General features: G+C 43.6%; 1 protein-coding gene across 1 annotated transcript in view; it reads right to left on the bottom strand.

The window, feature by feature from the left end:
- Positions 1 to 15,533, bottom strand: part of Tango6 (transport and golgi organization 6 homolog) — a 180,310-nt gene that overhangs the window by 66,454 nt on the left and 98,323 nt on the right. Inside the window, exon 15 of the mRNA XM_032887797.1 lies at positions 12,399 to 12,539. Coding sequence (XP_032743688.1) covers positions 12,399 to 12,539 — 141 coding nt within the window. The remainder of the gene's footprint in view (positions 1 to 12,398; positions 12,540 to 15,533) is intronic.

The raw sequence follows: 15,533 nt of genomic DNA, 5'->3' as shown, positions 1-15,533 counted from the left end.
CACTTCATGTCAAGAGCCAAGAAAGAAACCCAAGGCATCATGGCACATGTCACAATGCACACCACTAATACAGGCAGCCCAACATTAAGTCCCACATACATCAAATTCTTATTCATGTGCCCAATGGCTGCCTCAGTAGATGGGTTAACCTCTCTACTTAGGTATCTGAAATTCCCACTCTCAGATAAATGCAGGGATAAATGCATCTCTACAGTGATATCCATCTATGGTAGATAGTTTCATATATGCCATTTCATTTAAGACTTTCTCATTTTTTTGGAGACAGTTTCTCTGTGTAAAAGACTTGGCTGGAACTCAGAGATCTGCCTGTTTCTGCCACCTGGATGCTGGGATTAAAGGTGTGCACCACCATGCCAGGCTCATCTGAGTCTTTCAATGTCTTCTGAAAACAACAGTTGCTAGATGAGTGGTAAAATTGTATCCACTAGATTTTAATGCAAAACATGCAGCATCTCAGCTCTTCCTCTGAACTGCTATAGTAGCGATTTTAAAAATTAATTCTCGACACATGCCTATAGTCAAACCCTGAGCTCTTTATGACAAAAAACACCCACAGCCTCCAGACTATCCGACTCCAAGCTCTCCCTTTTCATCCATCCCTCATTCCCCTGACGACCACATCCACCCTGACATCATGTTGTTTCCCAAATGCCCACCAACTACATCAAGTCCAAATTATCCTGCCCAACTTTCAAGATCCTCTGTAGTCTGGCACCCCATCTCTATCTAGCTTCATAGCCCCCAAGTGCCCAACACTATACGCCACAGAAAGCCAAGAGTAGAAATTAAGAATAATAAAAACGGGCTGAAGAATGACTCAGCAGTTAAGAGCTTATACTGCTTTTTCAGAGGACCTGAGTTCAGTTACCGGCACACACACTAGTTGTTCTAACAATTGCTTGTAACTCCAGTGGATCTGATGCCTTCTTCTGACTTCTGAAAGAACCTGCATTCACATGTACACAACTCACTCTCTCTCTCTCTCTCTCTCTCTCTCTCTCTCTCTCTCTCTCTCTCAATAAAAATACATATTTTCTAAAAAATAATAATGACAGTCTCAGCTATATAATAAGTTCAGTGCCAGCCTGGTCTACATCAGCTGAGGTTATGCGCACCAACGGCCTAAAAACCAAATACCATTAACAAAATGAGTCAAACTGAAACTGGTTCTGTCTTCAGCTAATTCTTCAGATGACTCTACAGTTTGGCTTTCTTGACCACAGCCTTAGGAGAGGCACTGCCTGGACTCTTACTCTACGGAAACTAGGGTATAATATTTGCCACTTTAATTAATCATGTTTCTAGGTAATTTGTTTTCTGATAATAAATTATTCAAATAGGATAAAATCGATATAAAAGACAGAAACCAATAAACCAAAAAGCCAAAAAACAATTGGAGAAATGAACGAGACTGAAAAACTGCCTCTCTGAAAAGGAAGCTGCACACAATTAGTAAACCTCTAGCTAGACTGCACCTGCTGAAGGACAAACAGAACGTTCAAATTACCAACATGGAAGACAAAGCAAGGGAACATGACTAAGCCTATAAACATCAAAATGATGAGGGAACACTAAACCATTTTATAGTGAATTCAGTAACTTAGATAATAGAGAAACTGCTTAAAAGACATTAACCAATAAAATTGACTTAAAAAGAAAAGAAAATCTGAGTTGTCCTATATCTACAAAAGAAATGTTAGACCTTTCAGCTAATCATGGCAGCAAATACCTAGAACTTGAAAGGCTGAAACAGAAGCCACCATAGTGAATTTTAAGTCTTTTTTCCTGGGGACTGAACCCAGGGCCTTGCGCTTGCTAGGCAAGCGCTTTACCACTGAGCTAAATCCCCAACCCCAACCTGTACTTCAGAGTGATAAGTGGGTATATCAAGGAATCCAATAGCTTAGCATTAGGAAATCAATTATGAAAATCCCTTAGATAATAGAAGCAAAGTCTGAAAAATCATAATCAATCTTATTATGCATTACTATTTAAAGAAAAGACAATTAAAACCCAAACTCAGTGCCAGGTGTAATTGTAATATCCACAAGCCCGCCATGTAGGACGCCAAGACAGGAGGATGATGCCAGTCTAGGCTATATTAGGAAGAGCGTGTTATTTTTAAAAATGTATAAAAAAAGTGCAAAGGTAACTGGATAAGCTACCTGATTAGACTACCATCATGGTGCGTGAGTCTATGTGTATGTGTGTGTGTGCATGTGTGCGTGTGTGTGTGTGTGTGCGCGCGCGTGCGCTAGTGCACGCAGCAGAACAACAGAAAACTTATTTGAGCCTTGGGCTCAACAAACACAGCACTGCAGAGACAACACTCAACTCCTTAACATTATTTACATCTAAATGTATTTATGTGCACATGTGCATACATGTGCATGTCACAGCATGTATGTGTCTGTCAGGCATCTAACAGTAAGATTCCTACCTACTACCACTCATCAACATGATGTCAGGCGCTGAGCCTTTCATTAGCAACAACCTTCTAAAGGGGATTTACTTTACCATCCTTGCATAGTCAATACAGGTCAGTTAAGGTCAAATGTATTAGTGCTAGAGTTGCTTTTTGGTTTTTTGGGTTTGTTGTTGTTTTGTATTGGAAATAAACCTGAAACCTCCCACAAGCTAAGCAAGCACTCTTCCATTTGGCTATATCTTTCTTTTCTTTCTTTTTTTGAGATGGGAGCTCCCCTTTTTAAGACAGGATCTCCCCATATTGCTCTATCTGGCCTAAACTTGCTCTGTAGCCCAGGCTGGCCTCAACCACACCAAGATCCACCTGCTTCTGCCTCCCAAGCACCGGCATTAAACCTGTGTCCCTATGCCTGTCTTTTATTTCTCTTTAAAATTTTAGACTTTACTTATTTTTATTTACTGTGTATACTCATCACAGTTTGTCTTCACATAGGTGTGTATGCATGCAGTGCCCACAGAGGCAACATAAGAGTCTTGGATCGGGGTTGGGGATTTAGCCCAGGGGTAGAGCGCTTTCCTAGGAAGCGCAAGGCCCTGGGTTCGAACCCCAGCTCCAAAAAAAAAAACCAAAAAAAAAAAAAAAAAGAGTCTTGGATCAACTGGAACTGGAGTTGCAGAATTATTAGCTGACAATGGGGCGCCAATAAAACTCAGGTCCTGTGGAAAAACCAGTGCTCTTAACTACTGAGCCATCTCTCTAGCTTCTGATTCATATTTCATATCTCTCTTTCTCTCCCTCTCCCTCTCCCCCTCCACCCCACTACCCGTGTGTGTCTCTGTCCTCTGTCTCTGTCTCTCTCCTCGCTCTCAGTTTGTTTGCTGTTTTAGTCAGGGTCTATACAGCTCTAGCTGTCCTGGAACTCATTATGTAGACCAGGCTGGCCTCTTCCCAGTGCTGGAATTAAAGGTGTGCTAACACACTCAGCTTCAGATTTCTTAAAACAAGACACTTTTACTCTTTGCAATCAAAGCAAATGATAAAATAACTTTCACTTTGAAAGAAGGTCACAATTTTAGCTGAATGGATGGTGTGAACTGTGACATCATTCTGTAAAATAGTATGTAGCTATTTAATAGTCATTCCCTCCTCTTAATTATCAGGCTAACCCAACTGAAACTCATCAGAGCCTGTTAGACAAATCCAATTACAGCGGTTACTCAGGGTCTGTGAGGGACTCCTCTCAGGATCCACTGGCAAATACTAAACTCTGCAGGAGAGAAAGCCCCTTATAAAACCTACACATAGCTTCCCAGAGACATTAGATCATCTCTAGATGGCTCATAGTATCTACTGTAACATAAATGCTATATAAATAGCTCTTCTATTTTACTTTCAGGATTATTGTGGTTTGTATACACATTTGGTGCACAAACGATTTTTTTTTTTTTTTTTTTTTTTTTTTTTGGTTCTTTTTTTCGGAGTTGGGGACCGAACCCAGGGCCTTGCGCTTCCTAGGCAAGCGCTCTACCACTGAGCTAAATCCCCAACACAAACGATTTTAAAAATATCTTCAATCTATGGTTGGTTGAATTAAGAAAAACTTAACGCATGGATATGAAGGCTGACTATGTTCAGTTTTCCTTTGTGTTCTATAATTGTCTGGAAGATGGGTTGTCAGAGCAGGATCTGAGACTGAATAGTCTCCGGACAGATTATAGGTTTTCTAAAAGCAGATTATGGGCTTTAACATGGAGCTGGTCGGGCTGGGAGAGACATGAGTCCTAGGCTGCTCATCACTTGGGTGATCTTTGAGGGGCACAGTGATTGCTAGCCTTAAACATGAGATCCAAACTGGCAGCATGGAAAGGGGTTGAGAGGGAGTTTTGCAAGTTTCAACAGTTAGAAATACACCCTAAAGCACAGACCCACCCTTCTCTGGAATAGAGTATGCTGAGAGAAGACATGGTTTTGCCTCAGGATTCTGGGTAATTCCACCTGCCATGGCATATGCCAACAAAGATCCATGATTGACTCCTCTGCCCCACCCTCATTCAAATCTGGATTCCTGATGTCCTACAGGCAAACTCCAGATGGAGCAGCGTGGCTAAGGCCTTCCGCTCTCTTTAGAAGTCTGATGCTGCAAACAGAAACCTGTCTGAGCCTGCTGATTAGAAGACTATGTTCTACCTCTAAAAATAATTAAGAAGTGCTATTCTTTCTGCTTCATGGTGACTCTACCAGACTATAGCTGGTCTAGCAAGAGGCTCTCACTGAGTCACGCATTCCTTGTTCCCTGGTTCACTGTCGAGCAAAGGCACACACAGTGGAAGACGAATGGCTGGGTTTAGTTAGAAGTCATGGAAGACTTTTCATCTGAGAGACATTGGCAGTCTTATTTGTTATCAAAATGCACATTTCTGAAGAAAAACTTGCCCTAAAAATGAAGAGTCTTAGAAGCACACATGTACTCTAACTTAATCATTTCTCCCCTAGGAACCAATTCTAAGAAAGGAATCAAAGGTTCAGCAGAGGGAGTGAATAGAAAAATCAGCAGCATTCTCCTCATAATCAGAAAGAAACTAGCATCAGCCTAGTTAGAGAATATCTTCCTAAAAGACACCTAAATTAAATCACAGCCTACTCAGGTCATTGATTATAACACAACTGTTAACCACTGTATTTTTAGGAAGGTATTGATATAGAAAGGTACTCATGGGGGAAGGGGAATAACATTTGAAATGTAAATAAACAAAATAACCAATAAAAAATTAAAAAAAAAAAAAGAAAGGTACTCATGAACTGGAAGGGGATAGTTTGAGCTGAGAGTTCAGGGCTAGCCTTGGCAACATCTCAAGACCCATTAAAAAGAAAAGAAAAGAGAATGAGAAAGAGCAAGACAGGAAGTAAGGGAGAAAGAAAGAAAACAACCTTCAGTGGTGACTCTGAAAGTAAAGGCCCTTGTTGCTACGTGACAATTTTAGGACCTTCATGCTGAAAGAAGAGAACTACTGCATGCTGCCCTCTGACCTACACATACACACAGACACAGACACAGACACACAGACAGACAGACATACACACACAGGTGTAAACACAGAAAAACACAGAGATACACAGAAAAATACACCACAGAATAAATAAAACGAAAGAAGAAAAGTACTCAGGAATAATGTTAGATGAAAACAAGAATATATGTATAAATAAATTTTGAGAAAAAATTATTAAAACCTAACCTGAAGGCTGGCCCTGTAGCTCAATGGTATAAATCATGCACGCATGAAACCCTAGGTCTAGGGGCTGGAGAGATGGCTCAGTGGTTATGAGCACTGACTGCTCTTCCTGAATTCAATTCCCAGCAACTACATAGTGGCTTACAAGCATCTGTAATGAGATCCAATGCCCATTTCTGATGTGTCTGAAGAAGGTGACAGTGTACTCACATACGTTAAATAAATAAATCTAAGAAAGAAAAAAAGAAAAAAAGAGAGAAAGGAAGCTTAGGTCTAGTCCTTAGCATAGTAAACCAAGAGTGGTTACTTGTAGTTGGAAATGACGGGTGAGAGTTTTGTTTTTCATACTTTCAAATACTTTAAAAAATGATCTGAAACGACCTCATGCTACTGTGTAATTGGGCGATGAGAACAGTCTATTTATATATTTTAAAATAAAGTAATAAATTAGTCTGGGCTTCAGCCTTTAGCTCTGATCACAATACTGTTCTCAAAAATATATTAGTATAAAGGCTTGGAGCTGAGCCACCCCCATGCTGACCAGATCACACTTGGCAGGTTTCTGTGAGTGTGTGTGTGTGTGTGTGTGTGTGTGTGTGTGTGTGTGTGTGTGTGTGTGTGTGTGGTGAGGCATGCATGTCAGGGTGCCTGTGTGGAGGTCACAGGACCACTTGAGGTGTTAGAGACTCTCTTGTTTGCCACTGAGTGAGGCAGGCTGGCCGGCCTGGGAGCCTCCAGGGAGCGCCTGTGTCCCCTTCATCTTCCTGTTGGAGTGCCAGTGTTACAGACACACATCACATCTGATTTATATGGGTTCAGGGAACAAAACTCAGGTCCGAAAACTTTTGAGCTTGAGGCCAACTTGGTTTGAAAAACAAAAAAACAAAAACAAAAACAAAGAAACAAAATCAGGTGGATTCAAATGTGTCCCTGGTTTAGCACAGCTGCGGTCTGAGCACCTGGCCTGGTGACATATTACTTACACTTTCTGAGCACCTGGCCTGGTGACATATTACTTACACTTCTTCCCACCTTCCACCTCTGCTACGAGGGGAGAAATCTCTGAACCATAGCAAAGTTGCTTTCCCAGACTGACCAGCCATGCTGTGCTACAGACAAAACAAACCAAGAGAGCAACAGCAACTGCGCACACTATCACTGTCGGTCGGGTACACGGTGCCGGGGCAGCTCTCTCCCCACCGCTTCCTGTCACCTCTAGCTGAACTCAAAGCTCTCAGTGCAACTCCCAGCAGTGCACAGATGTCCCATTAAGTGGCTACACGTCTGCCTGTCTCTGTCGCTCTTCCTGCCTCCTGCCCGCAGGGCCTTGCTGCTATGTAGCCCAGGCTGGCCTAGAACTCCTGACTCCCTGCTTCAGGGTCCTCAGTTCTAAGAGGACAGTCACACCCTCTTCAGTAAATGTCTCTGGACTGAACTAGCATGTCCTCCTTCCCAAGATGGAATAGGTGGGAAAAAATTTCAAGATAAAGAATTCTGAATATTAGAAAAGACAGACAATGAGGAATTTGTGGTTTCAAACTTGATAAAAAACTAAATTGGGGTTGGGGATTTGGCTCAGTGGTAGAGCGCTTGCCTAGCAAGCGCAAGGCCCTGGGTTCGGGTCCCCAGCTCCGGAAAAAAAAAAACAAAAAAAAAAAAAACCTAAATTAATTCAGAGAGTGGTTAGATAAAGCTACAGACAGAATTGTTAATAGTTTTGCATCAAAGATTTGTGACCCAAGCTTAAAAAGAAGCCACATACAAATAAAAAGCAACGTCTGATGAGTGTGACTCAGTGGTCAAGTGAGTGTGCTTGGTGTGTGTGAAGTCCCGGGTTCAACCCCAAAATTCAACCAAATTTTAAAAAGCAAAGCAACAACAGCAATAAAAAAAAAAAAAAAAAAACCACCTTATTTTTACCCATTCCTTATGATGAGAAATAAATGTTTGCAAGGGACATGAATTGAAACATCCCCTAAACACAGGTGGCATTTAGTAGTTCAGCTACTGGTCATCAAAGAGGTCAGAAGGAAGACAAGGGTAAAGCACAGAGTTACTTCAAGGTGGCCACAGGCTCTGAAGGCAGGGAGCTCTGTAACATTTTGAGGGTATATCTCAGCAGTAGGGCCCCTGCCTAGAACGCACAAGGCCATGGTTTTGATCCTCAGCAACCCGTACTGAAATGAAAAATACCCTAACACAATTGGTAGAAAACAGACAAAGCCAGCTGTGTAAAGAAATTGCCAAGTGTAAGAGAATTTGTAGATGTTTTATGGAAACAAATGAATAATTCTTTAAAAGATTTAATTTTTAAATTACATTTCTGGGGGGAGTTGTGTGTGGGAGGGTGGGGGTGTGCAGGTAAGTGCAGGGGGCTGTGGGGGCCAGAGCCATCAGACCCCTGGTGCTGGGCTCATAGGCAATTCTGAGCCTGGTCACGGTGCTGGGGATCGGACTCAGGCCCTTGGGAAGAGCAGCGCACGCTTTCATCTGCTAAGCCACTTCTCCAGCCCAGGGGTGAGCACTTCTTATGATCGAGCGAGTGCCTGATAACTAGAAATCCACCTCAGGCTGTGTGACACGCGGCACTGACGTGGGCACTAGAAGGACCCAGTAGGTTGAGGAACAGAAAATTCAAGGTACATCACTCATATGAAGATGTCCCCGGACATTTCCATAGCTGTGGAAGGGGCATGGCAGTCTAGCTGGCTGGGTACTTGTTACTTTTTGAGGCAGGGTATCCTGAAGTCCCCACTGGTCTCAACTCCATCACGTAGAGGAGGATACCCTGAATCTCCAGATCTCCCCTCTCCACCTACCTCGCGCGGGGATTACCACTGCCTGTCACCACACCCAGTTAATGTCTTACATGTTCCTAGTTGCTTTTCTTTACAAATGCTATGTTACATAATAGCCCACAGGTTACTATCAATATCAACATTGGACCACACAAGAGGAAACAGATGGAAAAACATTCCGGATGATTGGTAACGTAACAATTTGTTAAGATTACGTTTCTAAAAGTTAAAAAAAAAAAACCTTAAATAGTTTCTTTAAAAAGACAAACTAAGCCAAAATCCTACCGCAATGTTCTCTATATCAAAAGGGAGAGATAAATATATATGCATATATACATATATATTCATACTTAAATAGTCACAGTTTAGAAGGTCTATCTATATAAGAGAGAAATCATAAAGGGAAAGACAAATTTACCTACACCAAACCAAACATAACCGTGTTTTGGAAACAAAATTAAAATATTAACAACAGAAGAAGAAAATATCTACACTATAAACATCAATAATTCAAAATGTTTAAATATACAGACTTAAAAAAATGAAACTGGAGGGCTGGAGAGATGGCTCAGCAGTTAAGAGTGCACACTATTCACTCACTCTTCCTGGCTGGCTTGCTTTCTCTCTCTCTCTCTCTCTCTCTCTCTCTCTCTCTCTCTCTCTCTCTCTCTCTCTCTCTCTTTCTGTTTTTCCAGACAGGGTTTCTTTGGTAGCCTTGGCTGCCCTAGAACTAGCTCTGTAGAGCAGGCTGACCTTGAACTCATAGAGATCTGCCTACCTAAGACTACACACCATTCTTACAGAGGACCTGGCTGGGTTCAGTTCCCAGCACCCACACCAAGTGGCTCATGACCACCTGTCACTTTAGCCGGGAGTCTAGTGTGTCTAAACTCCAAAACACTTGCACACACAGAGAGTTAAAAATAATAAAAAAAACCTTTAAAAAATGAAATCCTGACTGGGTATGGTGATATATATCTATAATCCTCAAATTCAGCTTCTGAGAAGTGGAAGCAGGAAGATTGCAAGTTTAAGGCCAACCTGGGCTATACAGTGGGACTTTGTCTAAAAAGGGAGGAGGAGGGAGGGGAGGAAGAAGTAGGAGTAGTTATATCCATAAAGTCTCTCCAGCATGACTTCCTAAACATAGACATCCCAAAGTGGACAGGGAAGACCCTGGGGCCTCAACCCTACACACAGAACTACAGGCAAGGAAGGAATGCGACAGCAGGAGAAACCATCTTCCCAAGGAAAAGCATACCAATTGATATCCAATACCAGATGGTCAGCCATTACATACACACAAGTAACACTGTACAGACTGAGAAAAGATATTTAGAAATGTACATGTATAAAAATATACATGTATGCATGCAAAATCAGTTAATGAGAAAATGGGGCCATAAATTTGAAAGACAGCAAACCCCCTGTATATGGGAGAGTATGGAGGGAGGAAAGGGAAGGGAAGAGAAAAATGGTGCAATTATAATCTCAAAACATAAAAGAAATAATAGAAAATGCCCCAAACCAGGAAACAATAACAACAAAAATGTATTTGGATAAGATTGTCCATGATTACTTAACCCATGGCCGTTAACGGGTCTATAACAAAGAGGTCCCCCAGAAAGACCAGGGCCAAGCTCAGTATCCCTGGGAGTGGGATGACCTGACAACTGTGTGCCCCTCAGAGCACAGCAACAAAGAAGTACACTTTTATTCTTCCACATTTCACCTAGTTCACAAGTGTCTGGCTCTCCCAGTCCACTAGAAACAGGGGTTTAACATCATTAAAATGAGGTTCAAGAACAAACAAAGCAAACTGAAAATGATAGAAGATTACTTATCACTGGGGCGGGCAGACTAGGAAGGGCAAATGAAGTTTTCTGGGTTATCGGGTGTTTTTGATTTGAGTGGTAGTAAATACACCAAGTACCATAAAATCAGTGTACTGCAAACATTGTTGATTATAGTCTACACTGAGGGATTTTTGTTTTCTTCTATATTTGTTTGATTGATTTTTGAGAGCGTCTCGTTATGTAGGCCTGGCTAGCCTAAAACTTACTACGTGGATCATGTTGGCCTTGAACTCACAGAGACCTGCCTCACTCTGCTACCACACCTAGCCCAAGTTTTAAAAAGAGAAATGAATTCTTGTTGCTTTCCCAGCACCACCTAGGAGCTAGGGAGAGGCCAAGAGCAGGTGGTACTGCACCACACCCCAGCTCCCTCCTCACCACTACACACTGAAGACTTGGGAACAAGGCTCAGGCAAGGCAACTGGGGTGCTCATTAGGCCATCTTCATAAAGCTGCTGCTCGCAAGGACCCACACATTAATACAGTAAGATACTGCTGTGCCACACAGGTATGCCTTATTTTCCTGTAAAGGGCTCCAAGGCACTCCCTCTGTGCACTGGCACACTGACACAGAAGTTGTATATCAGAGCTGTTCAGATTTCATAATTATCTGAACTTTGCAATACTTCAATATGCCTAAGTATAAATACAAAATTCATTTCTGTTTTGAGTAACATTGCATGCATAAACTGAAAGCAATTTTATTTAAAACATTTTTTGAATAATACAAAGTTTTGTGGTATAGACATTTCCACTTACAACGTCATGACAAGTACTCAAAAAGTTCCGATTTTGGACCATTTGGGACTTCAGATTTTCAGATTATGGGTGTTGGATGATGATGTGAACAAGACAGTTACAACTGGTCAGGAGTGGTGCACACCTTTAAACTCCGCACTTGGGAGGCAGAGGCAGGTAGATCTCACTCTGTGAGTTTGAGGCCACCTTGGTCTACAGAGCAAGTTCTAGGACAGCCAGGGCTTCCTGGTGTGGTCTGAGCCACCTCTCTAGTGCCCCCTTTATGGTTTCTGCTTTCCTTAAACTTTGTTTTTTTGGGGGGTGGGGGCAATATGATTGAACCCAGGCCTTTACAGAATTTGGGCAAGCACTCTCCCCATGCCTCTTTTAACTTTTGAGATAGGGTCTCACTAAGTTGGGCAGGTAGGTTGTTCTTGAACTTAATCTGTAAAGCAGGCAGGACTTGAACTGTGACACCCTCTATCCCCACCTCAGCCTCCTCAGTAGCTGGGATCACAGTCCTGTGTCACTAGGACCACTTGCTTCTTTAATTTTATTACTTGAATATGGTCTTATACAGTATGAGTATCCTCAGCTGTACATGCGGACACTGGATGAGGAAGCACCAGGCAGGAGAGAGGAGAATCAGCTCTGCAGCCCGAGTAACGATCACAGCTCTCAGCTTCTAGGCAGAGAGCAACTTCAAGTTAGCGGGTCAGGTCAGTTCATGGTGCCATCACTCATCAGTGAAGGAGTCCTGGGCACACTGCAGAAGGCAGCTGAGCCAGTCTCACATCCACCTCAGGCCTAACAACCTTTAAAGAACTGGTTGAGAACATTCACACTGACAACCAGACGCAGCAGACAGTCTTCAAGAGTTCTTTCTACGTTCCCTGCCTGCTTGAAATTCACCCTTGTATGCTTGCTGCTCTCAGACGTGAAGTTTCTCTTCTCAGGTCCATTATAAACTGGGCCTCAGAGCAGGGCGTGGTGGAGTACACCTATAATCCCAGCGCTCTAGAGGCTGAGGCAGCAGGTTGTGATGAGGCGGCCTGCCTGCTTGAGTACTGCCTGAACAGCGTGTCTCAGGTCAGCTTCGCTTGCATACTGAGATCCATCCCAATCACGCAAACCCCGGGAAAGCACAGCTCTGAGGGAGGGAAACTAAGCAGCTATAGAAAAAGAAAAATCTTCTCGTAGGTTGAGTATGTGTAAGCAGTCATCACCACCACTGACTGCCAATAGAACAAGCCTTCCAGTACACAGAGCAGTACCTGTCCTCTGCCCTGTTTCAGAGGAATGGAATGAAGCAACAAGCAAAACTCACCTAGTGCTCTGACAATTCGCATCAGGACCTCCCCAACTTTCATTCTGGTCTCTGGGGTGTGCTTGTCTTTGCCACTGTCATATCTGGCCAACAGGTCAACCAAGATTTCTTCAGGGTACACATCTGAGAGTAGGGCAACCCCTGGGGTTCAAAACAGAAAGAAAGAATTCATTATTTAGGATAGAAAGGCAAGTAAATATAGATATCCTGCAATGGGATGAATACAAAGATTTATTTATTTATATTTATATTCATTAATCTGTGTGTGTGTGTGTGTGTGTGTGTGTGTGCGCGTGTGTGCGTGTGTGCATCAGAGGACAAGTTGTAGGAGCCAGTTCAGTTCTGTCCTTGCATACCTACATTCTGGGTACTGAACTCAGGCCATCAGGCTTGGTGGCAAGACCCCTTTACTCTTAGCCATCTTACCAGCCCACACTTAAACTCATCTGTAACTCTGCAGGCCAAGGTGGTCTCTATTTAGACAGATGACCCTTAAGTCAGTGGAAGGTGGTGACTAGGAGCCAGGGCTCTGAAGAACTGCCATGGACATTCTGTAATCTATGAGCTATGCACATCTGCACTACAGGCTAGATCACACTAAGTCATGGCTGGAGTTTGCACAGCAGCAAGGGACCACTAGAGATTCTCCAGATGCTAAGATTCTAGGATCTGACGAGTGGAAATGTTCTGTGAACTTCAGCTCAAAGCACAGCAGTGCTTCGTGCCTTTGCTATAGCATTCATTACAGTGAGTTCTCCTGGAAACTGTGATTGGGATAGCCATTTTCCTGTTTCAAAGCCTTCTGGGCATGGCAGGTATTAGATCTCAGCTTATGGCCGACTTCCTGGATCCCTTCAGCCATCCACGCAGGGCCTCTGCAGTACGTACCCTAATGAAGTACATCTGAGCCCTGCTCTACACTCGACCTCAGCATGGATGCCATAAAGGGAGAAATGACCTCAGAGAACAAGCCTGCTGCTCTCCAAATTAGAAATTCTCTCGCTCAGAGAGGAAAAGTTATCCATCCCCTTCTAAAAGAAGGATGTACGTTTCTTCCGCAACCAGGAAAAAGAAAACTACACATAAAGAACCAAATGTTTCTGAGGTCTCCCTGCTTTTAGCTCAGCCTCTCAGGTTCCCAATGCCAAGTCCGCTTTTCCTAACCCTCTAATTGGTCTGCCTGTTCCACCCTTACTCCATGTGATGAGAACAACTGTTTAAAAATACAAATGAGGTCCCTTGGGGTTGGGGATTTAGCTCAGTGGTAGGGCGCTTGCCTAGCAAGCGTAAGGTCCTGGGTTCGGTCCCCAGCTCCGAAAAAAAAAAAAGAAAAGAAAAGAAAAAAGAAGAAAAACAAATGAGGTCCCTTCATTCTTCTGTGCCAACCTCTCAATGGCTTCTCTTTCCCCTGAAGAAACCTCATTCCCTCCTCTGTTTACTCTCTATCTTGCCCCATCTCTCTCTGAAATCGAAGGACCAAGGAGCCCTCTTTGAATACGCTATTCTTTGCTCCCCTGTCCTGAACAATTCTGCCTACCTGGTTTTTTGTCTGTTATTTTTAATTTTTAGTAGAGCAAGCTGTTCCTGGCCCTGTTTCTGGGCCCTGCTTCTCCTCTGGGCAGATTGCTGGCCCACTCCCCACCTCCTTAGGTAGCAGTCTCTGTCCAACCATCACTTGACCCTCTCACCTGCCCCGTTTTCTCCCTAGCACAGAGCACTGCTGTTCAGCTCACATACTCCCTGGATTGTTTGTTTTTCTCCTTGCAATACAGACTGCATAGTTAATGATTTTGTTTTATTCCCTGCTGTACTCCCCAACACCTAGAAACAGGCCAGCACACAGTAGGTGTTCAGTAACTATTGGCTCATGAGTTGATGAATGAAAGGGCTCTAAAAGCCAGATATGGAGCTTTACACCTATGATCATAGTGTTCAGAAGGACCAGGAGTTTAAGGCCAGTCTAGGCTACATATGGTAGACTGCAGATCAGCCAGGGCTACAAACTGAAACTGTTTTAAAAGCAACAAAGGGAAAGAGAAGAAAAAGGAGGAAGGGGGAGGAGATAGAGAAGGAGAAGGAAGAGAAAGAAGAGAGAGGAGGAGGAAGAAGAGGAGGAGGAGGCAGAGGAGGAGGTGGAGGAGGAGGCGGAGGAGGAGGAAGAGGAGGAAGAGGCAGAGGAGGAAGAGGAGGAAGAGGAAGAGGAGGAGGAAGAGGAGGAGGAAGAGGAGGAAGAGGAGGAGGGAGGAGGAAGAGGAGGAGGAGGAGGAAGAGGAAGAGGAGGAGGAGGAGGAGGAGGAGGAGGTGGAGGAGGAGGAGGAGGAGGAGGAGGAGGAGGTGGAGCCAAGAAAGGATGGCAAAGGAAAAGCAGCACTTTGGGATCTGTAACCATTGATGTTCAGGTTTGCAGTCTCTTGTTTAACCTGACCATCTTCAGGAGGGCTGCATACTCTGTTGTATAGTATAGGCTGTGGTTCTACTCTCATTTACACAACACCACTGTCTCCACTCTGCACCTGCTGAGGGCTGACCTGTCTCCCCACCTCTTTCCCAGCCTCCCCAGACTGCTGTTTTCCAAAGAGCCTGGGAAATCTCTGCATGTGGGCTCGAACAGCACGAACAGCACGGAAGCAGAAGCTCTGCGCATGTGGAGTTTCAGGCTGTGATGGGAAGAGAGTGCAGCTCACTCCACTGTGTAAACTGATGGGGAAGTCTTCGGGAGTTCCAGGTAGAACTGGAACATTCTAGCTTAGGAAGTAAGTCTGTGGCTTAAGGAAAAGGTAAATGAATTGTTTCCTAAGAAAGAGGAAGGGTCACTGATGGACAGCAGACCTTCACCGTGGCCGCTTTTCGTTAGAGCAGTGCTTTGGAGTGAACAGTGGGGGAAGTGGTATTTGCTGGACAGAACTTTGTTATCTAGGATTCTGAAACCATACTTTCCTAATGTCTCTTCTGCTAGCTTTTATTTCTATTTTCTCTCTTTCTCCAGTCTTTAGCAGAAACAGTTATTTACTTCTTTCAGACATATTATCTTAGCCACCACACAAGCTCAGACATGTGGCTGTGCACACCATCTATCCCTCCTGAAACCACCCCTGTTCCTTTGGAAGCAGTGCTCCACACTCCCAGTCTCTGACT

The sequence above is a fragment of the Rattus rattus genome, chromosome 17 (assembly GCF_011064425.1).
Source record: "Rattus rattus isolate New Zealand chromosome 17, Rrattus_CSIRO_v1, whole genome shotgun sequence".
Taxonomy (NCBI): Eukaryota; Metazoa; Chordata; class Mammalia; order Rodentia; family Muridae; genus Rattus; species Rattus rattus.
This window is presented reverse-complemented; position numbering and strand designations above follow the sequence as displayed.